This window comes from Chiloscyllium punctatum, chromosome 3, assembly GCF_047496795.1.
Source record: "Chiloscyllium punctatum isolate Juve2018m chromosome 3, sChiPun1.3, whole genome shotgun sequence".
Classification (NCBI taxonomy): Eukaryota; Metazoa; Chordata; class Chondrichthyes; order Orectolobiformes; family Hemiscylliidae; genus Chiloscyllium; species Chiloscyllium punctatum.
The window spans coordinates 76,470,638-76,496,220 of NC_092741.1; the positions used below are offsets into that span (position 1 = coordinate 76,470,638).

The 25,583-nt window shown below is 40.1% G+C and overlaps 1 protein-coding gene across 1 annotated transcript; it reads right to left on the bottom strand.

The window, feature by feature from the left end:
* Positions 1–1,221: 1,221 nt before the first annotated feature.
* Positions 1,222–24,962, bottom strand: rwdd1 (RWD domain containing 1). The gene is made up of 7 exons (XM_072555534.1): positions 24,783–24,962; positions 14,859–14,924; positions 10,579–10,709; positions 8,682–8,825; positions 3,747–3,879; positions 2,585–2,647; positions 1,222–1,531 (listed from the first exon to the last, which is right to left on the bottom strand). Exons 1-7 carry the CDS (start codon positions 24,919–24,921, stop codon positions 1,419–1,421), a joined length of 789 nt encoding a protein of 262 aa, XP_072411635.1. The 5' UTR covers positions 24,922–24,962; the 3' UTR covers positions 1,222–1,418.
* Positions 24,963–25,583: the final 621 nt, after the last annotated feature.

Consider the following 25,583-nt stretch of genomic DNA (forward strand, 5'->3'; position numbering starts at 1 on the left):
ATCCAATGTAAACAAATCTCCTGATTAAACTGAACAAGTTTACAGCCAAAGCTACCCATTTCAGTACTGACTTAAATATGGTTATAATTGTGGCATTATAAAGATATATTTTCTTATAAGTGCTGTTTATTACAATTTCTGTTCTTGTACATTGTCTTTCTTACTATGTTGCACCCTTTCTTTAGGGACAGTAGGCGACTGGAAGAATTATTTCACTGCAGCTGAAAATGAAACGTTTGATAGAATATTCCAGGAGAAAATGAAAGACTTTCCTCTGAAGTACACGTGGGAAACTAATGACTAAAAATGTTTTTTTTTGCCAAACAATGCATACAATGCACTGCAAAGTTATTTTTGATTTCATAAAGGTTTAGAACAAACATTTTTAATTGTTTTCCGTAAATCACCTCTGAAATCTTCTATCATTTAACATTAATCCATGTCCCCTGGTTATGGACACCTCAATCAAAGGTCAATAGGGTCTTCCTATTCAATCTATCTTATTTTATATATTACAATTAGATTTCCCTTAGCCTTGGAATGATTGAATGGATTCCTTCCATGGTGTATATATCTATGCATTCCATGATTTCTCTAGAAAATATTTTAAAGCAATAGGCAGGCTGCTAAAAATCAGAAATAAATAAAGAAAACGTGGGGAATACTCAACAGGGCTGGCAGCACCTGTCTAGAAATGAAGAGTTAACATTAATTTTGTTTCCCTCCCCACAAATGCTGCCAAACTACATTTTTATCTTTTATTATGTAAGCTATATCCAATGCATGATCTTAGTGATAAAGTTACTACTTTATGCTATTAGTACTATATTTTGGGATATCTAAAATAATATTATGACAAGATGCTAATAGCTTTTATAGGCTAATAAAAAGCATGCGATTAATTAGCTCAAATCTGGATGTAGGTTTGCTCACTGAACTAGAAGGTTCATGTTCAGATGTTTCATCACCATACTAGGTAACATCTTCAGTCAGCCTTCGGATGAAGCTTCGCCCAGAGGCTCACTGAAGATGTTATCTAGTATGGTGATGAAACATCTGAAGATGAACCTTCCAGCTCAGCGAGCAAACCTACATCCAGAACCTCAACCTGAGCTACAAATCTTCTCAAAACACGCTAGCTCAAATCTGCTTAATAGAATAAATTAATTTTTGAGAATCACTTCAAACAAAATAAAGCATTTCTGATTAAATCCAAAATAGTTTTGTTTTGGAAAAAATTTATTGAATACATATGGAAGCATACATAAGGGTGGGCACAAAAAGTTCATATTTTATGACCACTACGTGCTAGTTGCAGTACAAAAAGTCACAGATGCTGTGACTTCATCCTTGTTCAATGACGTATACAAATTCTGCCACTGTGAATGGTGTTTTTTTACAAAATAATTTTTATTAACTTAGTCTTCTTCACTTCCTAAATCAGGATTATAATCTGGATCATCATCATCGTCATCTAATTCTAAATCATCCATATCTTGGAACAGGGATTCATCAACTTCCACGTTGTTGCCTGTTGTAAATAGACAAAGAGTAGTTTTAATCACAATCCAATTAAAGTCAAGTGAAGTAGCAATAATTTTGCAAAGGTTCCAAAGTATCCAGTTAACCAAGCATCATTTTTAAATCATACATAACTTCCAAGGTATCAGAAAGGCAAAAATCCATAAAATAAACCAGCTTTTGTGTGCAATTGTAATAATTTAAAACAGAACACTGGGACAGATTCTGCAGGTGTTGGATGTGTATGGGGATTTGGTCATTCACTGGAAAGTAGTCATTCAGGACTTGATGGAACAGAAAATGACAAATGAATTCATAACATGCCAGAGGCGATTAACCTATGAGAGTTTGAACCATCCCTCAGTGGGACGAATTTTGAGTTGCTGAGCAATCTGATTAGCTAGCAGCTCTAGTCATCCTGGTAGTGTCAGAGCTCAGCAGTGAACACTGCCACGACTGTACGAAGGAGCACAAAAATGATGATTGCCAGAAGCAGTTACATCCTAAGCTTTTACGAGTGGGTAGGGATCCCAGAACCCAGGGTGTGGTGGTCATGTTTTGGAGGGCAGGCAGCAAGAAACAAACAAGAGTATAAATTGCATAGGTAGCCCTGATGCACACAGGGTATCCTTGAATAAATTCTACCTTCCCCGCGCACCCCCCCACCCCCCAAACTCAATTCACTTTAAGCTACTCAAAAATGGCAGCCCAGCAATTTCAGCACTCTCCCAACTATTGTATTATGGAGGACAGCTTGGGATGGGGAGGAAGATGTTGGGCACAGTAGTCTTTGTATTCATTATCCCACTCCACCAAAACCAAGCCGAGAAAGAGTTAATAAATTCCAGCCCTAGTACATTGCTTCATGATTAGAAAATTACAAGGTTAAGAACTGCACTGTTACTATATATTATATATATATATATTATATATATATATATTAAACAACATACATTAAAATGTGAAATTGGCAAGGCAAAGTGTTTAGCAGCGCTAACCCTATCAGTCCAATGAACTAGTTATTAGAACAGCATTATAAAATTGAAAACAAAATGAGCTCTACCTTCTTCTAAGAACTGAATGTCAGATGTATCAAGGTTATGGTCAGTTTCAAACAGTTGCTTGCCTAAAATGTAAAAACAAAAAACTTTAAAAACAAGCATTAAACTTGAAATCATTAAACACAATCAGACTTTATCAATACTCATTTAGTTCAATTCTTGGTGACGCAGGGATACCTCACAAAAGGGGTCAGGAAGAGTCCGAGTGACCAGAAGATTGGACAAACAGCTAAGTTTTAAGGGTCTTAGAGGAAAAGAGGAAAGTGCAAATGAAAGGTGCTTGAGGAAAGAATTCAATATTACATAGGCAACTGAGGGAATAACCAAAGAGGAGGTAAGTTATTTAGGTAGTTCAAGTCCCTTTTAGGCAGTAGGACATGAGGCAATGCATTTATTCCAGTCTCTATCCAAATCAAGAGATTTGACTTTGATCACAGCATCTTCCTGCCTTGCACCAAGGCTTTCCATGGTTGACATTTGTTATCTCAGTCACAGCAGCATGCAAACCTTTCCACCATGTCAAAGTATATTCCTCAAGGTGAGGGAAGGAGAATCCAAGAGAGGAAGGGAAACACAGCGAAAGAGAAACTGGAAGTTTGAGAAAGATAGGTGAGAAAACTGGGGATTAGGAAGATGGGGAGGAGTGAAGCAACATGCCTTTAAACATAATAATTTAACATTTAAACATAAACATTTTAATTTGTGGACTTGGGAGACCAATGCAAGTTTATGAAGGCCAGAGAAAGTGGAACTTAGTGCAGTGTAGGATGGAGCTAGAGTTTTACAACAACAAAAGAGGTCCGTGAAGGGTGAAAGTCTGGACAAGAGTAAGTGGGATAACCCAGTTTACAGGTGAAGAAGACAGTATTAGCATGAAGTAAGGTGCAGAAGAAAGCAAGTAAGCCACTAAAGTCGCATTTTAAATCTGATGACAAACCAACTGGTGGCCATCGAGAGAAACCTTGATTTTTAGAGAAGCTTGATTATATTATCTCTTAGGGAACATATATGAGATGGCAACTACCACCCTCAGATTCTACATAAAGTATCCACATACCCAATATTGTATGAAGAAACTAAGATGAAAACAGATGTCACAATTAGAGGAAAAAGACATTTCATATTAAGCTGCATTAATTTTCAAAACCAACATATCTAACATACCCGTTAATTTAACTTTTCCAGCCTGCTCCTCTTCCCTTTGCCGTTTTCTTCTGATTTCAGCCAACTCCACATCAAATTTTGCTTTCCATGACAAAAAATTCTCAATCGTAACTGGTGTACCATGGAAAACTGCCTACAAGAATGTGCAGAAAATAAAAGTCTTTAAAAGAGTATATTTATGGATTCCAGTGAGTAAATTAGATATCTACAATTCAGTAAGGGATCTAAAAATGTAACACATAGCAAAACTAAAAATCATGGCAGAATTACAGTCACTGAACATGTTGTTTTTGAACTGTGCACAAAAGTTTCAATGAAGAGTTGATTCCTTTATCCAAATGGTGCAAGGATATATTATTCTCATAACTTTGCTACAGCTGCTTAAATACACAGATAGCAGATAAAGAAGGGAGCAATCTGTCAGCTTATCATCAGTGGTTGAAAAAATGTTAGAAGCTAATATAAAGGATGTGATAACCAGATATTTATAAAATGATAGTAAAATCGGGAAAGGGAAATCACGTTTGACAAACTTGTAGCACAGACAAGGAAAGATCAGTGGATGGGGTGTATTTGGACGTTCAGATGGCTTTTAGTATATTAATTTGGCAGATTAAAGCACATTAGAATTGTTGTGGTGGGGAAGAAGTGAGAAGTGGTTGGAACAAAGAGAGTACAAGACATTCTCAGGATGGCAGGTTGTTATTAATGGGGTACATAGGGTCAGTGCTGGATTCACAGCTGTTCTCAGTCTATATAAATGTTTTAGATGTGGGGACAAATTGTAACATTTCCAAATTTGCTAATGATACCAATTTGGGTGGGGATGCAAGGGCACTTTCACAGGCCAACTGAACGGCCAAGCAGATGGCAGGTGGAATATGATGCAAATAAATTTCATGCCATCCACTTTGGTCGAAGAAACAAAGGCAGGATATTTCTTAGAGAGATTAGGAACCATGGGTTCTAAAAGAATTTGGATATACTCATCCATAAGTCACAAAAAGTTAGCAGGCAGGTGCAGCATGCAATTAGGGTGCAAACATATGTTGGTATTCATTTCAAAGGGATTGGAGTTCATAAATAAAAAGTTCTCCTGCAGTTGTTTACAGCCTTAGTGTGATCGCACCTGGAGTACAGTGTGCAGTTTTGGTCTCTTTATCTCAGAAAGGATATATTTGCCATAGGGTGAATGCAACAGAGGTTCAGCAGATTAATTCTTGGGATGGAGGAATTATCTTGAGAACAAATTAAGAAAACGGAGTCTGTCTCCCTAGAGTTTTGAAGTAAGGTTGAAAGATAAGGATGTGATAGGGTGAATGTAGATAGGATGTTTGCCCTGACTGGAGTCTCTCAAACCAGGGACAAAGTCTGAAGAGAAGGAGTAGGCCATTTAAGCCAAGGAAGAGATGGAATTTCTTCACTCAAAAGATCATGAATCTGTGGAATTCGCTACCTTCAGAGAGTTATGCAACTCAAAACACTGAGGCTGCTCAAGAAAGAAACGCAATGGATTGTGGAGACTAGTGAAATTAAAGGAAATGGAGATAGTACCAATTTACTGCACTGAGGTCGAAGACCAGCCATGATCTACTTGAATGAAGGAGCAAACCTGATTGGCCAAATGACTTATCCCTACTCTAATGTTCCTTAATCAGCTGTAGTATGGAATTTGATAATACACATCCACACATTGCAACATATTAACCTCGTAACTAAACAGTGCATCTTCTCTCCAGGGATAATTGATGCATTGACTATAATATTCAAAAATTCCCTGATGTAGGAAAGGTTCCAGTGGCTTGGAAAAATATATTAATATAACATGCTTGTTCAAAAAGGGAGGGAGGAAGCAAGTAGGAAAGTACAGATCTTTGGGAAATTGGTAGAATTCATTATTAAGTAATGACAGGACATTTGGAGAACCAAAATACAGTCTCAGAGTCTTACGAAGTGTAAATCAAAATCATGTTTGACTAATTTGCTAGAGGTCTTTTACGATGTAACAAGAATAATGGATAATGGTGACCCTGCAGATGTAGTATATCTGGACTTCCAGAAGGCATTTGATAAGGTGCCACAAAAAAGATTAATCCACGAGGAGTTATGGGTAATTTATTAGCTTGGATAGAGGATTGGCTCACCAACAAAAAGCAGAGTGTCAGGATAAATGTATCTTTTTTTCTGATTGGCAATATATACCTAGTGGGGTGCCACAGAATTCAGTCTTCAGACCCCAACTATTTATATTCCATGTTAATGATTTGGATGCGGGGATGTAAAGTAACACAGCCAAATTTGCAGAGGAAATTAAAATAGTGGGAATGCAAGTTACAATGAAGAAATAAGACATTTACAAATGGATATAGACGGTTAGGTAAATGGGTCAAAATTTTGCAGATGAAGTTTACCTTGGTAACTGTAAGGTTATCCATTTTGGTTAGAGGAATAAAAAGACTGCTCATTACCTAAGTGGAGAGAAACCTGAGTCTTCTGTGTGGAGGAACCGGAGTGTCTTGTGCATGAATCACAAAACTTGTAATCATGTACAAGAGGTAGTAAAGGAAGGCAAATGGAATTCTGGCATTTACTGCTAAAGAAATAAAGTTTAAAACAGGGAAGCATTACTGCAACTGTACAAAACATTAATGAGGCTGCACCTGGGGTACAACATACAATTTTAATCTCCTTACTTCAGGAGGAATGTAGTTACATTGGAATTAGTCCACAGGAGGTTCTCTAGATTCATTCCAGAAATGTGGGGTTTGTCTTATGAAGGGAGATTGGGCAGTTTAGGTTTATACTGTGAAGTTAGAAGGATGAAAGGACATCTAATTTAAGGTGTACAAGATGCTAAAGTAGATTTGCAAAGTAGATGTAGAGATTCCTCTTGCAGAGCAATCAAGAAAAAGAAGTAATAGCGAATAGGGATAGCAGGTTTATAACACAGATAGGAAGAATTATTTCTCTTGAAGGGTCATGAGTCTGTGGCGCTCACTACTTCAGCATGTGGTGGATGCTGGGACCTTCAGTAAATTTAATGAAATAGACAGTAATGGGTTGAAGGTATGGAGAGAAGGCAGGAAAATGGAATTGAGAGAGAGATGAAATCTGCCATGATTGTATCAAATGGCAGAGCAGACTTGATGGACTGAATGGCCTACTCCTGCTCCTAGTTCTTATGATCTTATGCATGTTAAAGAAAGTCACGAAGCTCAGGTTTAAAACAAGGGTATAACTCAGTCACAATTCAAAATCTGATAAGTTTTTTTCAAATATTCCCACCAACTATCATTATAAAGAGCTAGCAGTGGAGAACAAATGTGAAAACAGCATTAGCTATCTCAGCCAAAGTTCACAATGGAAATCACTGCAATTTAGTGCTAGTCACAGTGAATCTGAACATTAGTTTATATATATTTTCACCTTGTACGCAACTATGAAGGTATAACTCAATGGTAGAGTGAATGGGAGTAGTGGGGAAAATATTCTGATTCACTTATGTTTGCTTAACATAGATTTGTTGGGGAAATGTTGCAAGACAGAGTGCTGTGGAATTCAAACATATTGCACTAGAACATCGTTTCCGTTGCATCATATTTTATACCAGTGGGGGAGTCAGCACCTTGTGTGTGAAACTTCATAATGCAAATTATGACCCAAAGGTCGTCATCACCACTGGAACTTCTGCCTTCCTGTTCATAAATTTATGTCCACATATCTTTTAGGTAAGGAAATCAAAGGTTATCAGTAATAAATGGGAAAATGGAATTCAAAACAGTAATAGATCAGCCATGATCTTATTCAATAAGAAATTTGAATAGCAAGTTTGAGAGGCTGTGTGGCTACTTCTGCTTCATATGTTCTTATATGAACAGTACACAGTTTGCCAACATATTGGACAACCTGACTTGTAAGTGCAGATTACTGTGACAAGGTAATTGGACAAGTCCTGCCATTAAGACCATGTGCAAAGATGGTCAATGTGACTTCGTTTGGTATATCATGATTGCTGTGATTACACACAAGTTTTTTTTAAATTATGTGGTGGTGTTTGGGGGTGGGTGGATGAAAGGATATGTGCAGACAGAAAGGAATTGTTCTAGGTTTAAATTTTGTAGCAACTATTATTCGTACTGGCTTACAATATATGGTTCCCTTTAATGCATCACTGGTGGTCGATATTTCAACCATCACAGCTTTAATAGTGGTATATTAATTCCCAGATACTCAAATATATTCTCAAATTCCCTTTCTTTAGCCACCTATACTAACTATAAAAATGCAAGTTGCTACAAATACATATAAATTAGTGGGTCTGAGGATGGGTTGTAAACCAAAATACTTTGGCATACACAAGAAAGGCATAAGAAATAGAGATAACAACATGATAGAGCAAAAGTATCAGGAAGTGATAAAGAATTTCTACAGATGATAGACCTGGCTTAACTGCAAGAACAGTATTACATCAGAAAATCTTAGTAGGGGAACAAGGAATGTAAAGCATAACTCAACTGATACTGCAGATTAACAGGTGAACTATGACAATATGACTGAAATTGGGAATATTGCAGCCAGACCAGAGAAAAGGTATGTCAGGGAAGAGATTGAGACAATGAAAATTCCAAGACAGTAAACTGAACCTCAAATGCATCACTCAATTTCGAAGTCTAAAAGTGGGTTTGGGACTCAAGTTCAAAAATTGCATATGAACTGATGAATTTAGTTACTTGATACCATGGGTGATAAAACATTTAAAACAAACATCCTTGGTAGCTGTCTGTTTAGATCTTATCAATTGTTTTATAAGAAACCAAATATATGTTTAACAGAAATGAAGTTCTTGTGGTATGAGGCTGTATCTGTATAATTTTAAACATTTGGCCTAGATACATGGATCAGTTTGTGTACAGATCCACATCCTGTTCTTCAAACCTTTTCGACTTCTTCAGCTTCTTTTTCTTTTAATAATTTTTCCTCTTCTTTGCGGAACTTTATTTGATCCACAACTTCATTTAATTTTTCCTGTACAGCTGTCACTAATGTGAATATCATTACCATCCCAATATTTTCTTGTATCTGCAAGAAAGACGTAATGCACAGTGTAAGAACATGATGAAAGAACACAATATCACCAAGGGCAACGATCACTATCATGAACCAGATGCAAAGCCTGAAAAGCGAAACAGATTTGGAAGAAAATTCAACTGTTGAAAATAATCAAGTTTTGTTCCAAAGACTAATACTCAATGCCAGTGATTTACTTGCCATTCATTCATCCTTCTAATCTACTCACAAACTGATAAGACAGCACGGACGATTAGCATAATACTGCAAAATATGTATGAAAGAATTTTGAACATGGCTATAAAAAAAAGAGTCAGGGAATTACCAAAAGACATAGAAACTGTCAAGAGAGGGGACTTTTGCTTCAGAACATGCTGCAAAATTAATCAACACTTCAGAGTGCAAGCAACAATTGCAGTAAAGCTTATTGATTTTGCAGTACTGCTGACACAACTGTGATTTACTGCTAGGTTCAAGATTAATGGGCCAAAGTAAAATAATTTTGAAATGCTGAAAGTCAACATGACATATAGAAAGCTAAGCTTTCATCTCTCCTGTCACTACAGAAATCAAAGGCATTATTGTGATATGAAACCAATGAGTGTTTTACATTCAAATTAGTGTTTGCTCTTCTGTTTCCAACACAAATTCCATTCCTTTAACTTAACTGTCATTCTGCAGTCTGACAAAAGGGAAATTCACTGCAAAATTGCACATAAAGACAGGCAGAGAGAGCAGTCTTATGCGATAGCTAAAGAGGAGTGAAAGCAAAGTAAACAACAAAATAAAATGTTTGTTTGTCACTGACAACACAAAGTTGTTTTTAAATTTGCTTGTGAGATGTGGACATCGTGAGAGTCCCTTGAGAAGACGGTTGTGAGCTGCCACCTTGAAGCACTGCAGGCCATGTGCCGTAGGTTGACACACAATGCCCTTAGGGAGGGATTTCCAGAGTTTTGACCCAGGGCTAGTGAAAGTGCACTGATATCTTTCAAAATCACAATGCTGAATGGTTTGGAAAGGAACTTACATGTGATGGTCTGCCAATGTATCTGCTCCCCTGGTCCTTCTAAGTGGAAATGGTTGTGGGTTTGGAAGGTGCTGTCTAAGAATGTTTGGTGAACTTCTTGTAGATAGTACACACTGCTGTAACTGAGCGTTGGTGGTGGAGGGAGTAGCTAGTTATGGATGAGATGCTAATCAAGCGGGCTGCTTCTTGGATGGTGTCAAGTTTGAGTGTTGTTGGAGCTGCATCCATCCAGGCAAGTGGGGAGTAGTCCATCACACTCCTCATTTGTGTTTTGTAGATGGTAGAGGGGCTTTGGGGAGTCAGGCAATGAGTTACTCACTGCATTATTCCTATTCTCTGGTTTGCTCTTGTAGCCGCTGTATTTATGTACTGTGCCCTGTTGAGTTTCGGGTCAATGAGAGTGAAGACCCATCCCCACTGTTTCCCAACGATCTATTTTAAAGGGGCTCATCATTAGGGCGAGGAGCATAAAATTTTGTGATCAAAATAGTTTGTACTACTGCTTTAAATTTGACATTTTATAGCACAAATGGGTTGTTTCCCTTTTGTTCACAATGGAACATTCACAGTAAACTTTTGTTTATAATTCTCTAGTTTTGCCAAGAATCTCATACAAATAAGACACAGAAAATCAGCCCTCACAGGAGTGCAATACTTTGGCTAATTTCCATTAATTGAGCTGAATTGCACAATGATTTAACAGGCATCTTTCCCGGGTTTCTCTCGTTCACTTACCTGTTCATTTAATAGCGTTATTATATCTGCAACATCAGACTTTTGGATATTCTCTTGCTCAATGACTTCGAAAATTGGAGGTTCATCTGGATATTGTTCTACATATGTAAATTGAATAGTTGCCTCAACGGCTGTAAAAAACAATTATTGAATTTAATAGTCAGTATTACAGTATCATAACAAAAAAAACTGCAAATCTGAAATAAATAGAGTGTATGTTAGAAAAGCTCAGCAGTAAGGCAGCACCTAGAAAATAAATAGATATAGTGCTTCAAACTAAAGAAGAATTGTACTCAATTCAAATCTACTGATCCTGCCAGTTCTGCTCAGTTTTTCCAACATATTCTACTTTTTTTCAGATCACAAAACCGATATATCTTGCACAGCAGCACAAGTTAAGGTTTGAAGAAGATTGTGCATGTTGGAACAGTTAAGACTTTCTGTTAAGACCTTGCTAACAAGACAGCTCACACTTGCTTTCTGAGCATAAACTGTGCCAAGACAATAGTCCTTTCTCAACAGGTGATGTATGGAAATGCAGTAACACAATACACCAATCATATTTTGCTGCTCAACGCTTGAACATTGATTTGACAATATAAAGCATATGCTGTGAATTTGAATATAACCATTTCAATATGGATAGTGGGGTGACAACATTATAAGGGTCATTCTCCACTTAGTACACAGCTTGAAATGAATTCGCTGTGAACTGCATTTTGTTACAAGACAAACTGTTCTAGGATATTGAATAAATGGAAAATAATGGTTATCATAAGCATCAATATATTAAATCAGCAAATAGGAAATTGAAAGAAGTAATCCAACAGAAGGATGGAATTTTCTTCATAAACTCTGAATTGGTCTGTTAGCACCTTTGTCCCAAGGAGTGAATGCAACATCTTCGATGAAGATGCTCCCTCAATTTTTAGCGTTTATGTATATCGCACGCCTCACATGCTTTCATAAGTCAGTGAAGATAATGATTCATCCCTGGTCAATATGTAGATTCACATGCTAGCTATCAATCACCTTCAATATCCAAATTCCCCTAGTATAACAGATATGATATCCTGCACCAACTTGATTATCTTGCGCCAAATTTCTGCCTTTTCCCATATCACAGCACACCATTATCTTAAAAATAAAACCATCCAATGCCCTCTTGAATGCTTCAGTTGAGCCTGCCTCCACCGCATTACCAGGCATTGTGTACATCTTCACAGGAACATATTTGATACTGTCAGGCATCCCTGGTTAATGTCTTTTGAACTCTTGCAGTTGTTCCTTTTTCTGGTTTGCTTCTCTCCCCTATTTTTCTTTCCCATTTTCTGTTGCTTTTTCTCTATTTTCCTTACTGCTGTGCCATTAAGGGGTTGTAATCCTTTTCAAACTGTCCATTAAAAAAAATCAGAACTGTTGTAGCAGGCTTCAGGCACTTGATGGAGTTCACGCAAAATAAGACAAGCTGACAGCATGAGGGCTATCCTCTATTTTTGTTGATTTAAAAAAAGGAAAAAAAAACAATAAGCCATTGTACACAAGTGATGTAGAAAATTGTTTTCAAGTTTTTTTTAAAGCTACACTTTCTTTGAGGAGAGCTTTATAGTTCTGCTGTGGGGAGCATTTGGTTGCCTCTTGTTTTGTAAAAATAAATCAGAATGTATGTTTTTTTAAAAAAGTCAGAGAGGCAGAGAAGTACAGTCCTCACTGTCTCAGTACGGTCTGTAAACTTGTGCCATTAATTTTTAAGTAAAGGGATTTGTAGGAATGTACAGTATCTTGAAAGAATTTGGATTTTAATCAAAAAATAAAGAGTAGCTATGTTTTCTGGCTGGTTATTCTACACATCTGTACTCACAGTTAAGATGAAGTCTGAGACATTTATACCTTCATGTCACAAGCACGATTTGATGATTATATGATTATCACCTCTCAAAAGCATTCTGACACACTGAGACATAACACACATTATGATTTCCTATGCTACATTTGATTAACTTCATAACTGAAAGCATTACAATTAATTTTCTTGCATGCACAGGAACTCAAAAATACTCACTTTTTGAAAATTACACCCAACTTGATACACCGTGAAGTGGTTTGCAATGGCAAAAACAGACCTGAATCTAAAGTGGGACTGCAGTACAAGTAAAAAATAAACCTAAGTCAGATTTCGAAAAACAAACTAGCAAATCTTCTGACATATCTATTTGCGTGGTGTACGATGTAGGCTGCCATCTAGAGGTTTAGTGAAAAAGTACGTGATTGGGACAACAAATAACTGAGAAAGTCCATATAACATGACGCATTGAACACGTGCTACAAAATTCTGTGGTTTAGTAGAAAAGCTAAACCCAGGAACTCTCAAAAATGCTCTAATATTTCTGACAAGTGACATAATTCCAAATTAATGCAAATAAAGAATAATGGCCATGTGGATTTGAAGGCATTAACAATAAAAATTACGTTTCGGGCACATTTAGTGTAAGAGGTTATCAAGAGAAACAAACAATCGCTGCTTGAATTATCAATATTATATCAGAAGAAAGATACCGAAGTTATTTTCTGTTAAAAGTCCAGACTTAATATTCATCTTGGGATTTATGAGCACAATCCATTAGAAACTTGTCTATTTTAATAATCTCCTTTTCTCCAAATATGTCATACCACGTACTCTCTCAATCCTTTTCACATCATTCCGGTTCCAGCTGATCTACACTGTCAGTTAAGTAAACAATATCCTCGTTTTAACTTTCTTATTGCTGTTTCTGAATTTCTACATGGTCTTGCCCATCTTTGTCACTGCAATTTCCTCCAGTCCCACAATCTTTGAGATATCTCTCTCTAATTCTGCCCTCTTTAGAATCCTTAGATTAAATTGTTCTGTCACTGCATCAAATTTTCTTTTATAAAGTCCTTGGAACACTTTATTACATTTAAGATTAAAAGTGCATCATGGTGATGTCATCAAGCTTGTCAACTGTGCTGCAATATCTCTCATCCATATTGATGTCCCAAGTGCCTCTGATGTGGTCACAACACCATCCGCTTTCAAATCTGCTTTTCTGTTGATCTACTCAAGGAACCATGTCATTTGAGTCTACTTTTATAAATTTGATCAAACTCTCAAAATCCCTAGTGGTTTTACACCTGCCTCTGAACCCATATACCTCAGTCACAAAGATCACTATTTCTACCAATGTTCTGAAACCCATTTAGCCTTCTGCCTATGTCCAGTCCTAATCTGTGGAGTTCTGCTATCATGGTATGTCAGACATATTTGTTAGCCAATCTGAAATATCCAACGTAACTCTTCTGCAATCACAATCACCAACTACCCTCAAGTCGAACACTTTCTGCTGTCTTCCACTTTGTCCTTTAGAACAGTCATTTCCTTTTTTAGGGATCATCTTTTAGGGTGCTTTCACAATTTCCAATTTGTCTTGTGGTCTGTAGATGGAATTTTAAGCAAATGCCTTAGCATCTGCATTCTTCCATTTTTTAAGTTGATTGGTTTGGTCGTACAGAACTGCAGAGTTCCTTAAAATAAAAGCCAAAAGCTTTTAATTGTGTACTCAGCAGGACAATTTGCAGTGTAAAAATGTGTGGCGCTGGAAAAGTGCACAGCAGGTCAAGCAGTATCTGAGGAGCAGGAGAATCGATGTTTCAGGCATAAGCCTTTCATCAGGAAAGTAGAGCTTCTGCTCAAAACGTTGATTCTCCTACTCCTCAGATGTTGCCTGTCGTGCTGTGCTTTTCCAGCGCCACACTTTTTGACTCTGATATCCTGCATTTGCAGTGCGCACTTTCTCCTAGGACAATTGATAGGAAAACTAAAGAAAATGGAAAACATCATTGTTGCTTTTGTGGTTCATTTCTGAATGTAACACCTTGACCAGAGTGAATCTGCCTGGTTTAATTTTTTAAACTTGGCAGACAATTATCATTGCCTGGTGTATTCTTAACAAAGCCTCCACTAGTAGGCAAAGTTATTTAAGACAGAACAAAGATAAAGTATAAAAGTTTGTTATGAAGCTGTAAAAGCTTTCAATTATGTCCACACCAAAACATAGCAATTTGCTGAACCGAATTGAACTGCTGCCCTCAAAAAGATCCAGTTGGCTATCTCCAGTACTGTTCTATATTTCCACAATTACAACTTGGTTTCAGACAACCAATCAAGCTTTACATTTAAACCTATACAGAATGAAAAGAAATCCAATGCAATACCCAATAAAGCACAGGGAAGCATTATTTAACCAAATTTAGGCACTTACTTTCTTCATCTTCACCAGTGTCAGATGTTACTGTGATAGTGAAACTTGTGGGATTCTCCGACACCACTAGAAGAAAACTAAATATTAATACCTATAGAATAAACTAAAGACTAATAATAACTTCATTCAAATAAGATACATTTGTAAGCCAATAAATCAGTTTAATAAACATTTCTCGCTTTCATATTATATTATGCAGTGTTTGCTGATACAGGCATATAGGTCGTGCTGCTATTACGTGACAGTTGCATTTCTCTGTAATCTCACACTATTAAAAAAAAAACACACTATGGAAAACCGCTATAGAAAACTGCACTGCGGAAGATCATTAATTAAAAAAAATTACTCTACCCATTCACTAGAAAGTTGGCATTATCCAAACAATATCCACAATTTGTCAATCGCGTTATAACTAATTCGCACTGACAAAGTCTGCGCTATAGCAGAACAACCTGTACAAACGTGCATGCGCTGAGTTTCAAACAGTGTATGTTATCATTTAGACTTTATATGTTAAGTGACGTGCAAATTCAGGACTGCACACACACGGAAGTAATCTTTGAACTCAAAAAGGTCAAAGTTCATGGATCACTTAAAAATTTAGAAGTACAGCTAGTAATTAAGAAAGCAAATGGTATGCTGGTCTTTATTACAAGGGGTGTAAGTACAAGAACAAAGATTTCTTACAACAATAAATGTAGCGCCTTGGTGAAACTCCAACTGGAGAACCGTGCGTAGTTTTGATATCTGTACTTACAGAAAGATGCAAATATTGTAGAGTGTGCAAAAATGTCTCACCAAACTAATTCCAAAGGAAGAAAGAATTGTCCACTGAAGATAGACTAAATAGACTGGGCTTATATTCTCTGGAGTTTTGTAAAGACAGGCAATTTCATTCAGACATTCAACATTCTTCCAGGGATTGACAAGGTAGATGCAGGAAGGGTACTCTCTGATTTGGGCGCCCTGAACCAGGAAACAATCTCAGAATAAGCCACAGGCCATTTCAGACTGAGATGAGAAGGAATTTCTTCTCTCCGAGGTGATGAATCTTTGAAATCCCAGAGTGTTGTCAAGATTCTGCATACTACAAGACAGTGAAGATGGGAGTTTATTTTTGCAGTGTCATAAGTCTTTGGAACACTTCCTCAAAAGGGGATGCAAGCAGACTTTGAACAGAGGTTGATAGATTCTTGAAAAGTAAGTGGGTGAAAGGGAATTGGGCTTGGGGTTAGTGTGGTTGAGCAGTAATCAGATCTACAATAACTTAATAAGTGGCAGAGCAGTCAGACTCCTGCGCCCAACTTGAATTGTTCATTTCATTTTTTTTCACCCTTGACTTTTAGAAGGTCAGCAGAGGAAACTGACAGCCAAACATAAACAGGTTTATGAGGTTAGCAAAAGGTTGCAATGTCTAGCCAGTTGTTATAGTGATTGCTGTGCTTTGGCAACATTTGAGGTGAGCTGGGAGATAAAAGTGGAAGCCTCATATATCAAAAACACAAAAGGATTTAAAAGTTAACTCCTAAAGAGGACTGTGGCCAAGGATATCTAAGTTTTGAAAAGCCAAAGGTTCCCAATGTTTGGCAGCATCATAGGTAGGGTGACCTGGGAGTTTCAAGTGGAGTCAGTGGGATATTTCTCCTTGGGGTAATGGCAATGGTTTAGTAACAGTCAGAATGGAGAACCTTGAAATTTGACAGCAGCTTAGGGGATTCTTCAGTGCTAAGTGCCCTCTCTATGTTGGTGCACAAGGGATAAGCAAAAAGGAGCCACAGCTATATTGGAGAGGGGGACCAAGCACAAAGAAATGTCTGTTCATCAGTTCAGGTCCTCACCTTGAATTGTTCTCAATTTTTTTTTACTATATTTGCAAGGTAGGATTCTTTCAGATCCAGGCAGGGCTGCACAAGATTATATGCAACAGGAGTGATTCGGCTCATAGGTGGGGAGGATCATTCCAAGAACTTTGGATTTAAACATTAGAAATTGGATGAAATAAAGAAAGATAGTAAATGTACAGTAGGCACAAATGTGAAATAGGCACTTCGGGTGGGGGGGGGGGGGGGGGGGGGGGAGGAATGCAAAGCAGATGGGCAGAGCTGCTTAGACCAGATTACCACCACTGAGGTATAACTCAATAGCTGGGAACATAATAGCTGGAGACAGTGACATGAACATAATGAGTTACACGAACAGCCATGAACAAGAAATGGGGATTCAACTTGATTTAAACGAAAATGATCAACAGGAAAGCTCTGCAGGATTATATGAAAAACTTTAAAATACACTTTTTTTAGATTAGGTTCCATACAGTGTAAAAACAGGCCCTTCGGCCCAACAAGTTCACACTGACCCTCTAAAGAGTAACCCACCCATTTCCCTCTGACTAATGCACCTAACACGATGGGCAATTTAGCGTGGGCAATTCACCTGACCTGCACAGCTTTTGGATTGTGGGAGGAAACCCACGCAGACATGGGGAGAATGTGCAAACTCCACACAGACAGTCACCCAAGGCTGGAATTGAACCTGGGTTGCTGCCGCTGTGAGGCTGCAGTCTAACCACTGAGCCACCATGCCGCCCTACTTATCCTTACTTCCAAATAACAGCCCTACACCTACTTCATTCGGTTAATACTTGCTTTTCTAATAAATCAATCCAAACGCGGGACCTGACAAGATGGCAGCGATTCTGTAGAACTGCTGTGGATGGCACTGCCTAACAGCCAAGGCCTATTAGGGTTTTTTTTGCCATCCCTGGTCAACTTATGCGTAGGAATTATTAGTTTGAAAATTTAAAGAACACATATTTGTTGATAATTTGAAGTGGGAAGGATGCCAAAAGGTAAAGGAGTGAGCAAACAGCAGCAGGGAGGACACTCCTGTGCAGTAGCGGACACACCAGAGGCTGCAGCAGCGGTCTCTCCCGAACCTCCAGGGGACCTGACAGACTCTCAGAAATAGGCGGGAGCAATGGCGAGACTTACCTCAAGGGTTGAGGCTGCGATTGAGGAGATCCGAGCCCAGGTCCAACCCATCGTGTCCATGCTGCAGAAGCATGAACGGGAGCTCCAGAGCCTCGGGGAGTGATGGAGGAAGTGGAGGGTGGAACCACAGCATCAGAAGCTGCAATCAAGTCCTCATCCGGTCGGATCCAGGTGCTGGAGCAGCAGGTGCAGGCCTGGAGAGACCAGGTCGAAGACCTCGAAAATTGAGGTCGGGGGACAAATCTCCGGGGTCCCGGGGGGGGGGGGGGGGGTGAAGAAGGTGGGCAGCCTGCCAGTTTCTTTGAAAACTAACTGCTGCAGTTCCTGGGCCTTCAAATGGAATCTGGACGGCTGCAGATTGTCAGGGGCTATCGGGTTGCAATGCGCAAGTCAGAGCTGGTACGGCGCATGGGTAGGGTGAGTGCCTCCGTATTGGTGGGGGGAGTCTCCCATTCAAGGTTTTATAGTTGGTTTTCTTTGTAGTTTTTTAGGAGCAATTGTTATTTGTAGTTATGACAGAGTAGTTTTTGTATACACAATTCCGCGACTGAGTCTTTAGTTGTGCTCCGCACATTGTGAGCAGGGTTCTCCATCCTGGGGGTTCAAGGGTCTCTGAAAGGGGATATGGCTAAGTGTCTTGTTAAATGGTGCACCTGGAACATCAAGGAAAGTCATTCGCCCGTTAAAAGGAAAAAAAAATGCTTTCTAACCTTAAGAGGGAAAGGGCTGATATCGTCCTGTTGCAGGAAACCCATCTTGATGATGGGGAACACTTGAAGCTACAACGGGGGTGGGGGTTATGACCGGGTATTCTTTTCAACCTTTACTACTAAAAGTAGGGGAGTAGCGGTACTTATCCACAAAAATCTTCTGTTCACATTACTAGAGCAGGTGAAAGATGAGCAAGGGTGGTTTGTGATACTTAAGGCCCTGATTCCAGGGGAGGAATATGACATTTTAAAATGTCTACTGAGCTCCGGCACAACCCCTCAAATTTTTGATTAGTGCATTTTCTAAGTTGAGTGCCTTTGGCACACAGCACATTATTATTTGGGGGGCGGGGGGTGCGGGGGAGCTTGGGATTTCAATTGCCTTTTGGATCCGACAGTGGACAGAATGCCTTGTGGGCCCCCAACTATTTCTTCACAGGCCAAACAGGGGGCTGACTTATGTGAGGAGTTGGAGCTGGTGGACATTTGGAGATGTCTTCACCCTAAGGGTGAAAAGGGACTTCACCTTTTTTTCAAACCCACATAAATGTCACATGAGCATTGATCTTTTTCTGGCTCCCTCAACCCTTCTGGATTCGATTATGGGTTGTAAAATTGGGAATATAGCTATCTCTGGTAGAAGTTAAGGTTAAGGCCAAGAGTGAGGGGCTAAGTTTGTGGTACTGGTATCTGGATCCTTTTCTCTTTAAGGATTCCAAACTAGTGGAATACATTTTGAGGGAGTTCCAGGAATTCTCAGCTATCAACTCAGTCATGGCTAGTAGTCCGTCTATGTTATGGGAGACCACTAAGGCCTTTACTAGGTGATGAGCTATTTCCTATTCGGCCAACTGAAGGGGGAACAGCAACGTCTACTTGAGACAAGGTTGAAAGCCGCCGAGGTGGCACATTTTGCATGGCCTCCAGTGACTAAGCTACAGCAGATCACAACCCTCCGGGCTGCCTTGAATTCAATACTCACACAGACCATAAAGAACTTGCTTTTGCTAGACAAAGGCTGTTCAAGTATGGGGATAGGCCAGGGGATTATTTAGCATATCTGACTAGGAAAAAGCGTGCGCTCCAATCGATCACTGCAATTAGAGACAGTGCCGCGTCCTTACATACGATGCCAAAAGGATTAATGAGGCTTTTTGGAGTTTTTACGCTGAATTGTATTGGTCTGAAGGTTGCAAAGACAGGTGGGCTAAGATGGAAGCCTTTTTTAAGAACCCGGACCTCTCGGGGTAACCTTGGGACGGGCCTTTCACATTAATGCCCCCTTGACAGTTCAGGAAATACAGGAGGCAACTAGGCAACTTCAGAGTGGGAAAGTGCCTGGCACTGATGGTCTCCCGGGTGAGTTTTATAAGGAGTTTATAGGAATTCCGGCAGGGCCGATGTTGGAGATGTAAATCATTCCTAAATGCATGAATGCCTACCATCATCTTTGAGAGAAGCTAATATTTCCCTCATTCTTAAGGGGAAGGTTCCTGAGGATGTGCCTCACAGAGGCCCATCTCTCTACTAAATTCAGATTCAGTCTAAGATCTTGGCACTGAGATTAGAGAAGGTGCTGCCCTGGAGCATCGGAGGCTGAGGAGTGACATTATAGAGGTTTATAAAATAATGAGGGGCATGGATATGATAAATAGATAAAGTCTTTTCCCTGGAGTGGGGGAGTCCAGAACTAGAGGGCATAGGTTTAGGGTGAGAGGGGAAAGATATAAAAGAGACCTAAGAGGTAACGTTTTCATTCAGTGGGTGGTACGTGCATGGAGCTATCAGAAGTGGTGGTGGAGGCTGGTACAATTGCAACATTTAAAAGGTATCTGGATGGATATATGGATAGGAAGGGTTTGGAGGGATATGGGCCAGATGCTGGCAGGGGGCACCAGATTGGGTTGGGATATCTGGTTGGCATGGACTAGTTGGATCGAAGGTCTGTTTCCATGCTGTACATCTTTATGACTCTATGAGGATTAGACAAGTTTTACAAGGGGCCGTAGGTATTCTAATAATGTTAGACAGTTACTGAATATGATCCAAGCACGTCAGCAGTGATCAATTCAGAGATTGGTGATTGCCTCAGACACAGAGAAAGCATTTGACTGGGTGGAATGGCTGTATCTCTTTTACGTCTTAGAGCGGTTGGGTTGGGTGGGATCTTTGCTCGGTGCATGGAGGTTTTATATCACTACCTTCTGGTCACTGTCATCACCAATGGGGTGAAGTCTGGGAATTTTAGGATTGAAAGGGGCAGTAGTCAAAGCTGCACCCTTTCACCGTTGTTGTTTACGTTGGTGATAGAGCCACTGGCAGAAGCCATTTGTCAGGATGTCAACATAACCGCTCCAGAAGTGGGATCGAGGGTACACAAGATTATACCTTATACGGATAGTGTCCTTTTGTTTTTAATCGGACCCCATCTCCTACAACGTATTAATTTATTTGGGGCTATTTCAGAATATAAGATCAACTTTGCAAAGTCGGAGGCTATGCCTTTGGGGACCTTAAGGAAGTGGCAGAGGTTGAAGATGGCCCTAGGTTCCCTTTTAAGTGGTCACGGGCAAATTTCTGATACCTAGGTATTTTTATTCCGCCCACATTTGATCAGTTATTTTGGACTAACTTTGTTCACCTGCTTGACAATATTAGGTGGGATCTCTAGAGATGGGAGGCTCTTCCAATTTCGTGGTTGGGCCAAATAGCCCTTATTAAGACAAATGTCTTTCCTCATTTGCTTTATCCCATGCGTTTATCCCTATAATGTTTCCCGGGTTAACATTGCGGAACATTATGGGTTGGTTTAGTTCCTTTGTCTGGCATCATGGGCCGCTCCTCATCAAACTTACTAAATTGCAGTTGCCTCAAGGATGGGGAGGAGTTGATTTCCCAGACATCAGGAGGTATCAGTTGAGTTCCCTGTTGTCCTGTGTGCGCGATTGGGCAGGTAACAATCCAGGCTCAATATGGCTAGATATTGAGGCCTCCCAGGCAAAGTGCCCTCTTATTAACTTGTTCACAGATTAGATGAGGACAGCTATGAATCACTGCTGGAACCCTATTGTTATTAGTATGGTCAAGGTATGGAGGGTAGTGCGCAGAATGAGGGTTGCTTATCCAAGACTTCACCACTCACTCCCATAGTTGGCATGCCGGGTTTCTGACCAGGGATGGTGGACTCAGGGTTTAAACTATGGTCAGCAAGAGAAATTTCTAGTTTGGGAAACTTGTTTGAGGGGGAGGTTATGATGTCCTTCGAGTAGTTGAGTTGCAAATACGGGCTGCCCAGCAGAGATCTTTTCCATTCTTTTTCAGATTGGGAATTTCATCCAGAAGATGACCATGCTTCTCACTAAGCCCTATAAGGCCGATACAGAGAGGATGTTGCTAGTTCCACAAGCACCCTCTTGGTTAGAGCCCTCTATCGCCTGTTGGGTGGTGGGGCCTTGCAGGATATTAACTGGTTACGTGAGGTCTAGGAGCAAGCGCTAGGAGTGGAGATCTCTTCTGAAACCTGGGAGGACATGCGAAAGATCTCAATCTGTAATAGGACATGCACTCTGCAGTTAAATGTTCTGCAATAGGGCTCATTTGGCACTGGCCAGCCTGGCAAAGTTTAAAAAAGGGGCATCTTCAATGTGCCCCAAATGTAAAATAAGTGTAGGGACTCTTACCCATTACTTGTAGACATGCCAGAGGCTCAGTGTTTATTGGAGCGCTGTGGTGAGAGAGATAGGAAGGGTATTGAGGACCGAAGTTAAAGCTGATCCAATATCTCTCCTCCTAGGTCTACCAAATGTATCATTTTTAGATGGGCATGGGAAGAAACTATTTAATATTCTTAGATACTGTGCACGAAAGAATATTTTGATGAATTGGGTGTCTGAGAACCTGCTGGGCTTGTTGGGATGATGGAAATTAATTATGGAGCGCATTCTATTGTATCTTTTTTACAAACATGGTGCACCGCAAAATAGACCAGTTTTATGAGACATGGCAATCCTTTTGGAGTTATTTGGATACAGATTTGTCTGCTATCTTAACTAAGGTGTCTGTTTTACCATAATGGTAGGTTTGCTGAGAGGGCCAATACAGAGAGGCTGTTGCTACGTTCCACAAGCACCCTCTTGGTTAGAGCCCTCTATCACCTGTTGGGTGGTGCAGCCTTGCAGGATATTAACTGGTTACGTGAGGTCTAGGAGCAAGCGCTAGGAGAGGGCACTCCTGAGTTAATATGAGTGCAGAGACAACGCTCCCGGTTTTCTGTTTGGGAGCTCTGTGCCGAGCATTGCTATTTTGTGTTCTTGTGTGTTTTAGTTGTCACTTATTTATTGGTGTTGTTTTGCATAGTGTTTGGTTTTGTTTTGTATTATAGAGTATGCTAGTAGTTAGTAGACAGTAGTTGTATTGTAATTTGTGTTTTTCTTTATTATACTAGTATTTGTTATATTTTCAATAACTTTATATTTTTGTAAAGTAAAAAAAGATTTTTTGCGCTAATAAATATATTTACAAAAAAATTCTATCCAAATTGTAACAAAGAATGTTATAAAACAGATTTCTTCAAAAGTTTGAGAAAAATCAATACAAATGAGAGCAGATACAAAGTTAATAGCCAACACTTTGAAGCCTTGATATTTAATATTTCAGGAAACTAGACTATCCAAGAATCCCTTCAGTGTGGTAGCAGGCCCTTCGGCCCTACAAGTCCACACCGACCCTCCAAAGTGTATCCCACCCAAACCCATTCCTCTACATTTACCCCTAACCTACACATCCGTGCACACTATGGGCAATTTAGCATGGCCGATTCACCTAACCTGCAAACTTTGGATTGTGGAAAGAAACCAGAGCACCTGGAGGAAACTCAAACAGATATGGGGAGAATGTGCAAACTCCACACAGCCCGAGGCTGGAGTTGAACCCAGGTCCTTGGCACTGATAGTTATCATTACTTTCAAATAACAGCTCCACACTTAATTCTGTTGACACTTGCATTTCTAATAAATCAATCCAAACCATTAAGAATGCATTTAGTTTTAATCAATCAACAGTACCATTAGCTGGCAATAGATAGCCTTTACAATATATTCAGATATATGAGATGCTGAATGCAAGAAATAAAAAGATTTCAAGTAATGCTTATAATAAAAAGTAAATCATGTTATGCAAGGGCAAAATTTAGTGACAAAAGTAACACACGTGAACAAAGCATTCATCAGAATGGGGGGCCATAAAATTTAGTGTTAGATTACTTACAATGTGGAAATAGACCATTCGGCCCAACAAGTCCACACTCACCCGCCGAATGGCAACCCACCCAGACCCATTCCCCAGGCTCAAGTCCTACCATGGCATCATTAGCCATGGAAAATGTGTTTATGATGCTGCCAAGCAGGTCGATAACCCATCCAACTCGTCATTGCAGACAGTTGGGGAGATGCTTGGTCAGCCATGTATGATGTGACATGCTGCATCTATAACTTTGACAAAGATGCCTGAGGCTTTACAGTTTAAGGTTAATCACAAACAGAGAAAACAGATTTCAGTCTAGAATGAAAAAAAAATCGAGGTAAAGACTAATGAAGGGGGAAACAGAATGTCTCAGCTATTCTTCAGCTATTCTGTTTTTAGGCAATTTTTTCACGAGAAAACTTCATTCTGCTGCCCCTTTATTTTGTTGTGCTTCAGAACATAATTACTCATTGCTGCAACACTCCATACACCTTACCTTTGTACACGTGGGTAAAAATCAATTAAACTGAATCACGCACATCATTATCGCCAGAGCTAATTCTTGCGTTACAATATGGATGTTCCCATGTACAAAGGATCAGGAATCCCCAACCCTTCATCCTCGGACGGTTTTGAGAAGATTAACACTGAGCCCAGACTATCTACCCATCTACCTCTACAGAATCCTGAGGAAGGCTAACACCCGACTTCTCCACCCACCACCTGAGGCTTGCTGTTCTTCCAGCCTCCTGCCTGTCTATTTTGTCGATCTATCTACCACTCTCGGTTGCCGTTTGAGATGCTGACAGCTCCCAACCGGCCACAGTAAAGCTCCCCCTCCCCCTCCACCCCCGGCCGCCAGCCTTTCCCACCCCAACCCCGTCTCCCCCTTCCCCAGCCGCAGTGCTCAGTCTCGGGCCTAGGGGCTAGCTCCCGCTCCTCTCCTTAGCCGAAGGCCCTCGGCCCGCTCAGAGGCCTCTCACCTGTGAACGAGTCCGGGTAAATGGACTCCAGTGCCTCCAGCTCATTGCGCTGCTCCTCGGTGTAATCGGTCATGTTAAACGACTGAGAAACGCCATTGAGATAGAGAACAACGCCGACCGACAAGCCCGCTCTGCACATGCGCTCCCCCTCCTCGCCTCCCCGAGGGAGGCCTTTTTGCGCATGCGTAGAGGACCAGCCCTGACCGACTGATGGTGTTAATCAGGGCCGAGTCCTCCCAGGCGGGGAGGTGATGGAGCTCGGAGGACTGATGAAGGGAGTGGGGAGGGTTCCTCTTGCCGGTATGGCGTCGTTGGCCTGAAGGTGCGACAGGCTTGACTCTGTGTGACTGAGTAGATTTGCCTTTGTGTTAGCTGTTTTGTTAGGCCAAATTGAGTATTTTGTTATTTAGGCAAAACAGTTAAAAAAAAATGTTTTTCCAAACAATGGATTGGGATCTCTTTAAGGAAAAACAGCAACTCCCCCAAACGGTTCGGCCTGAAGGTGAGAGATCTGCGCCCCTGGTAAGACAGGAATTTTCAGTGAAGTCAGGATTTTCCTCGTCTCTTCGCTGAATTAAGGCTCACAGATAGTCTTAAGCTAAAAGCCGCTTTGTGCACAGGTGATGATACCGTCCTCTGTTTGGGATCCGTTGTTGAGTGTTCAGACTGGTTACCATCTGCGACCCAGTTTGAACTGGCCTCAGGAGCGAAGGAGAATTGAGGCAAGAGTGAGGTCCTGTTCTTTGGAAACTGGATTTTGTTCTCTTCACTGTTGGGTTAGATTACCTGAACTCACTGGGG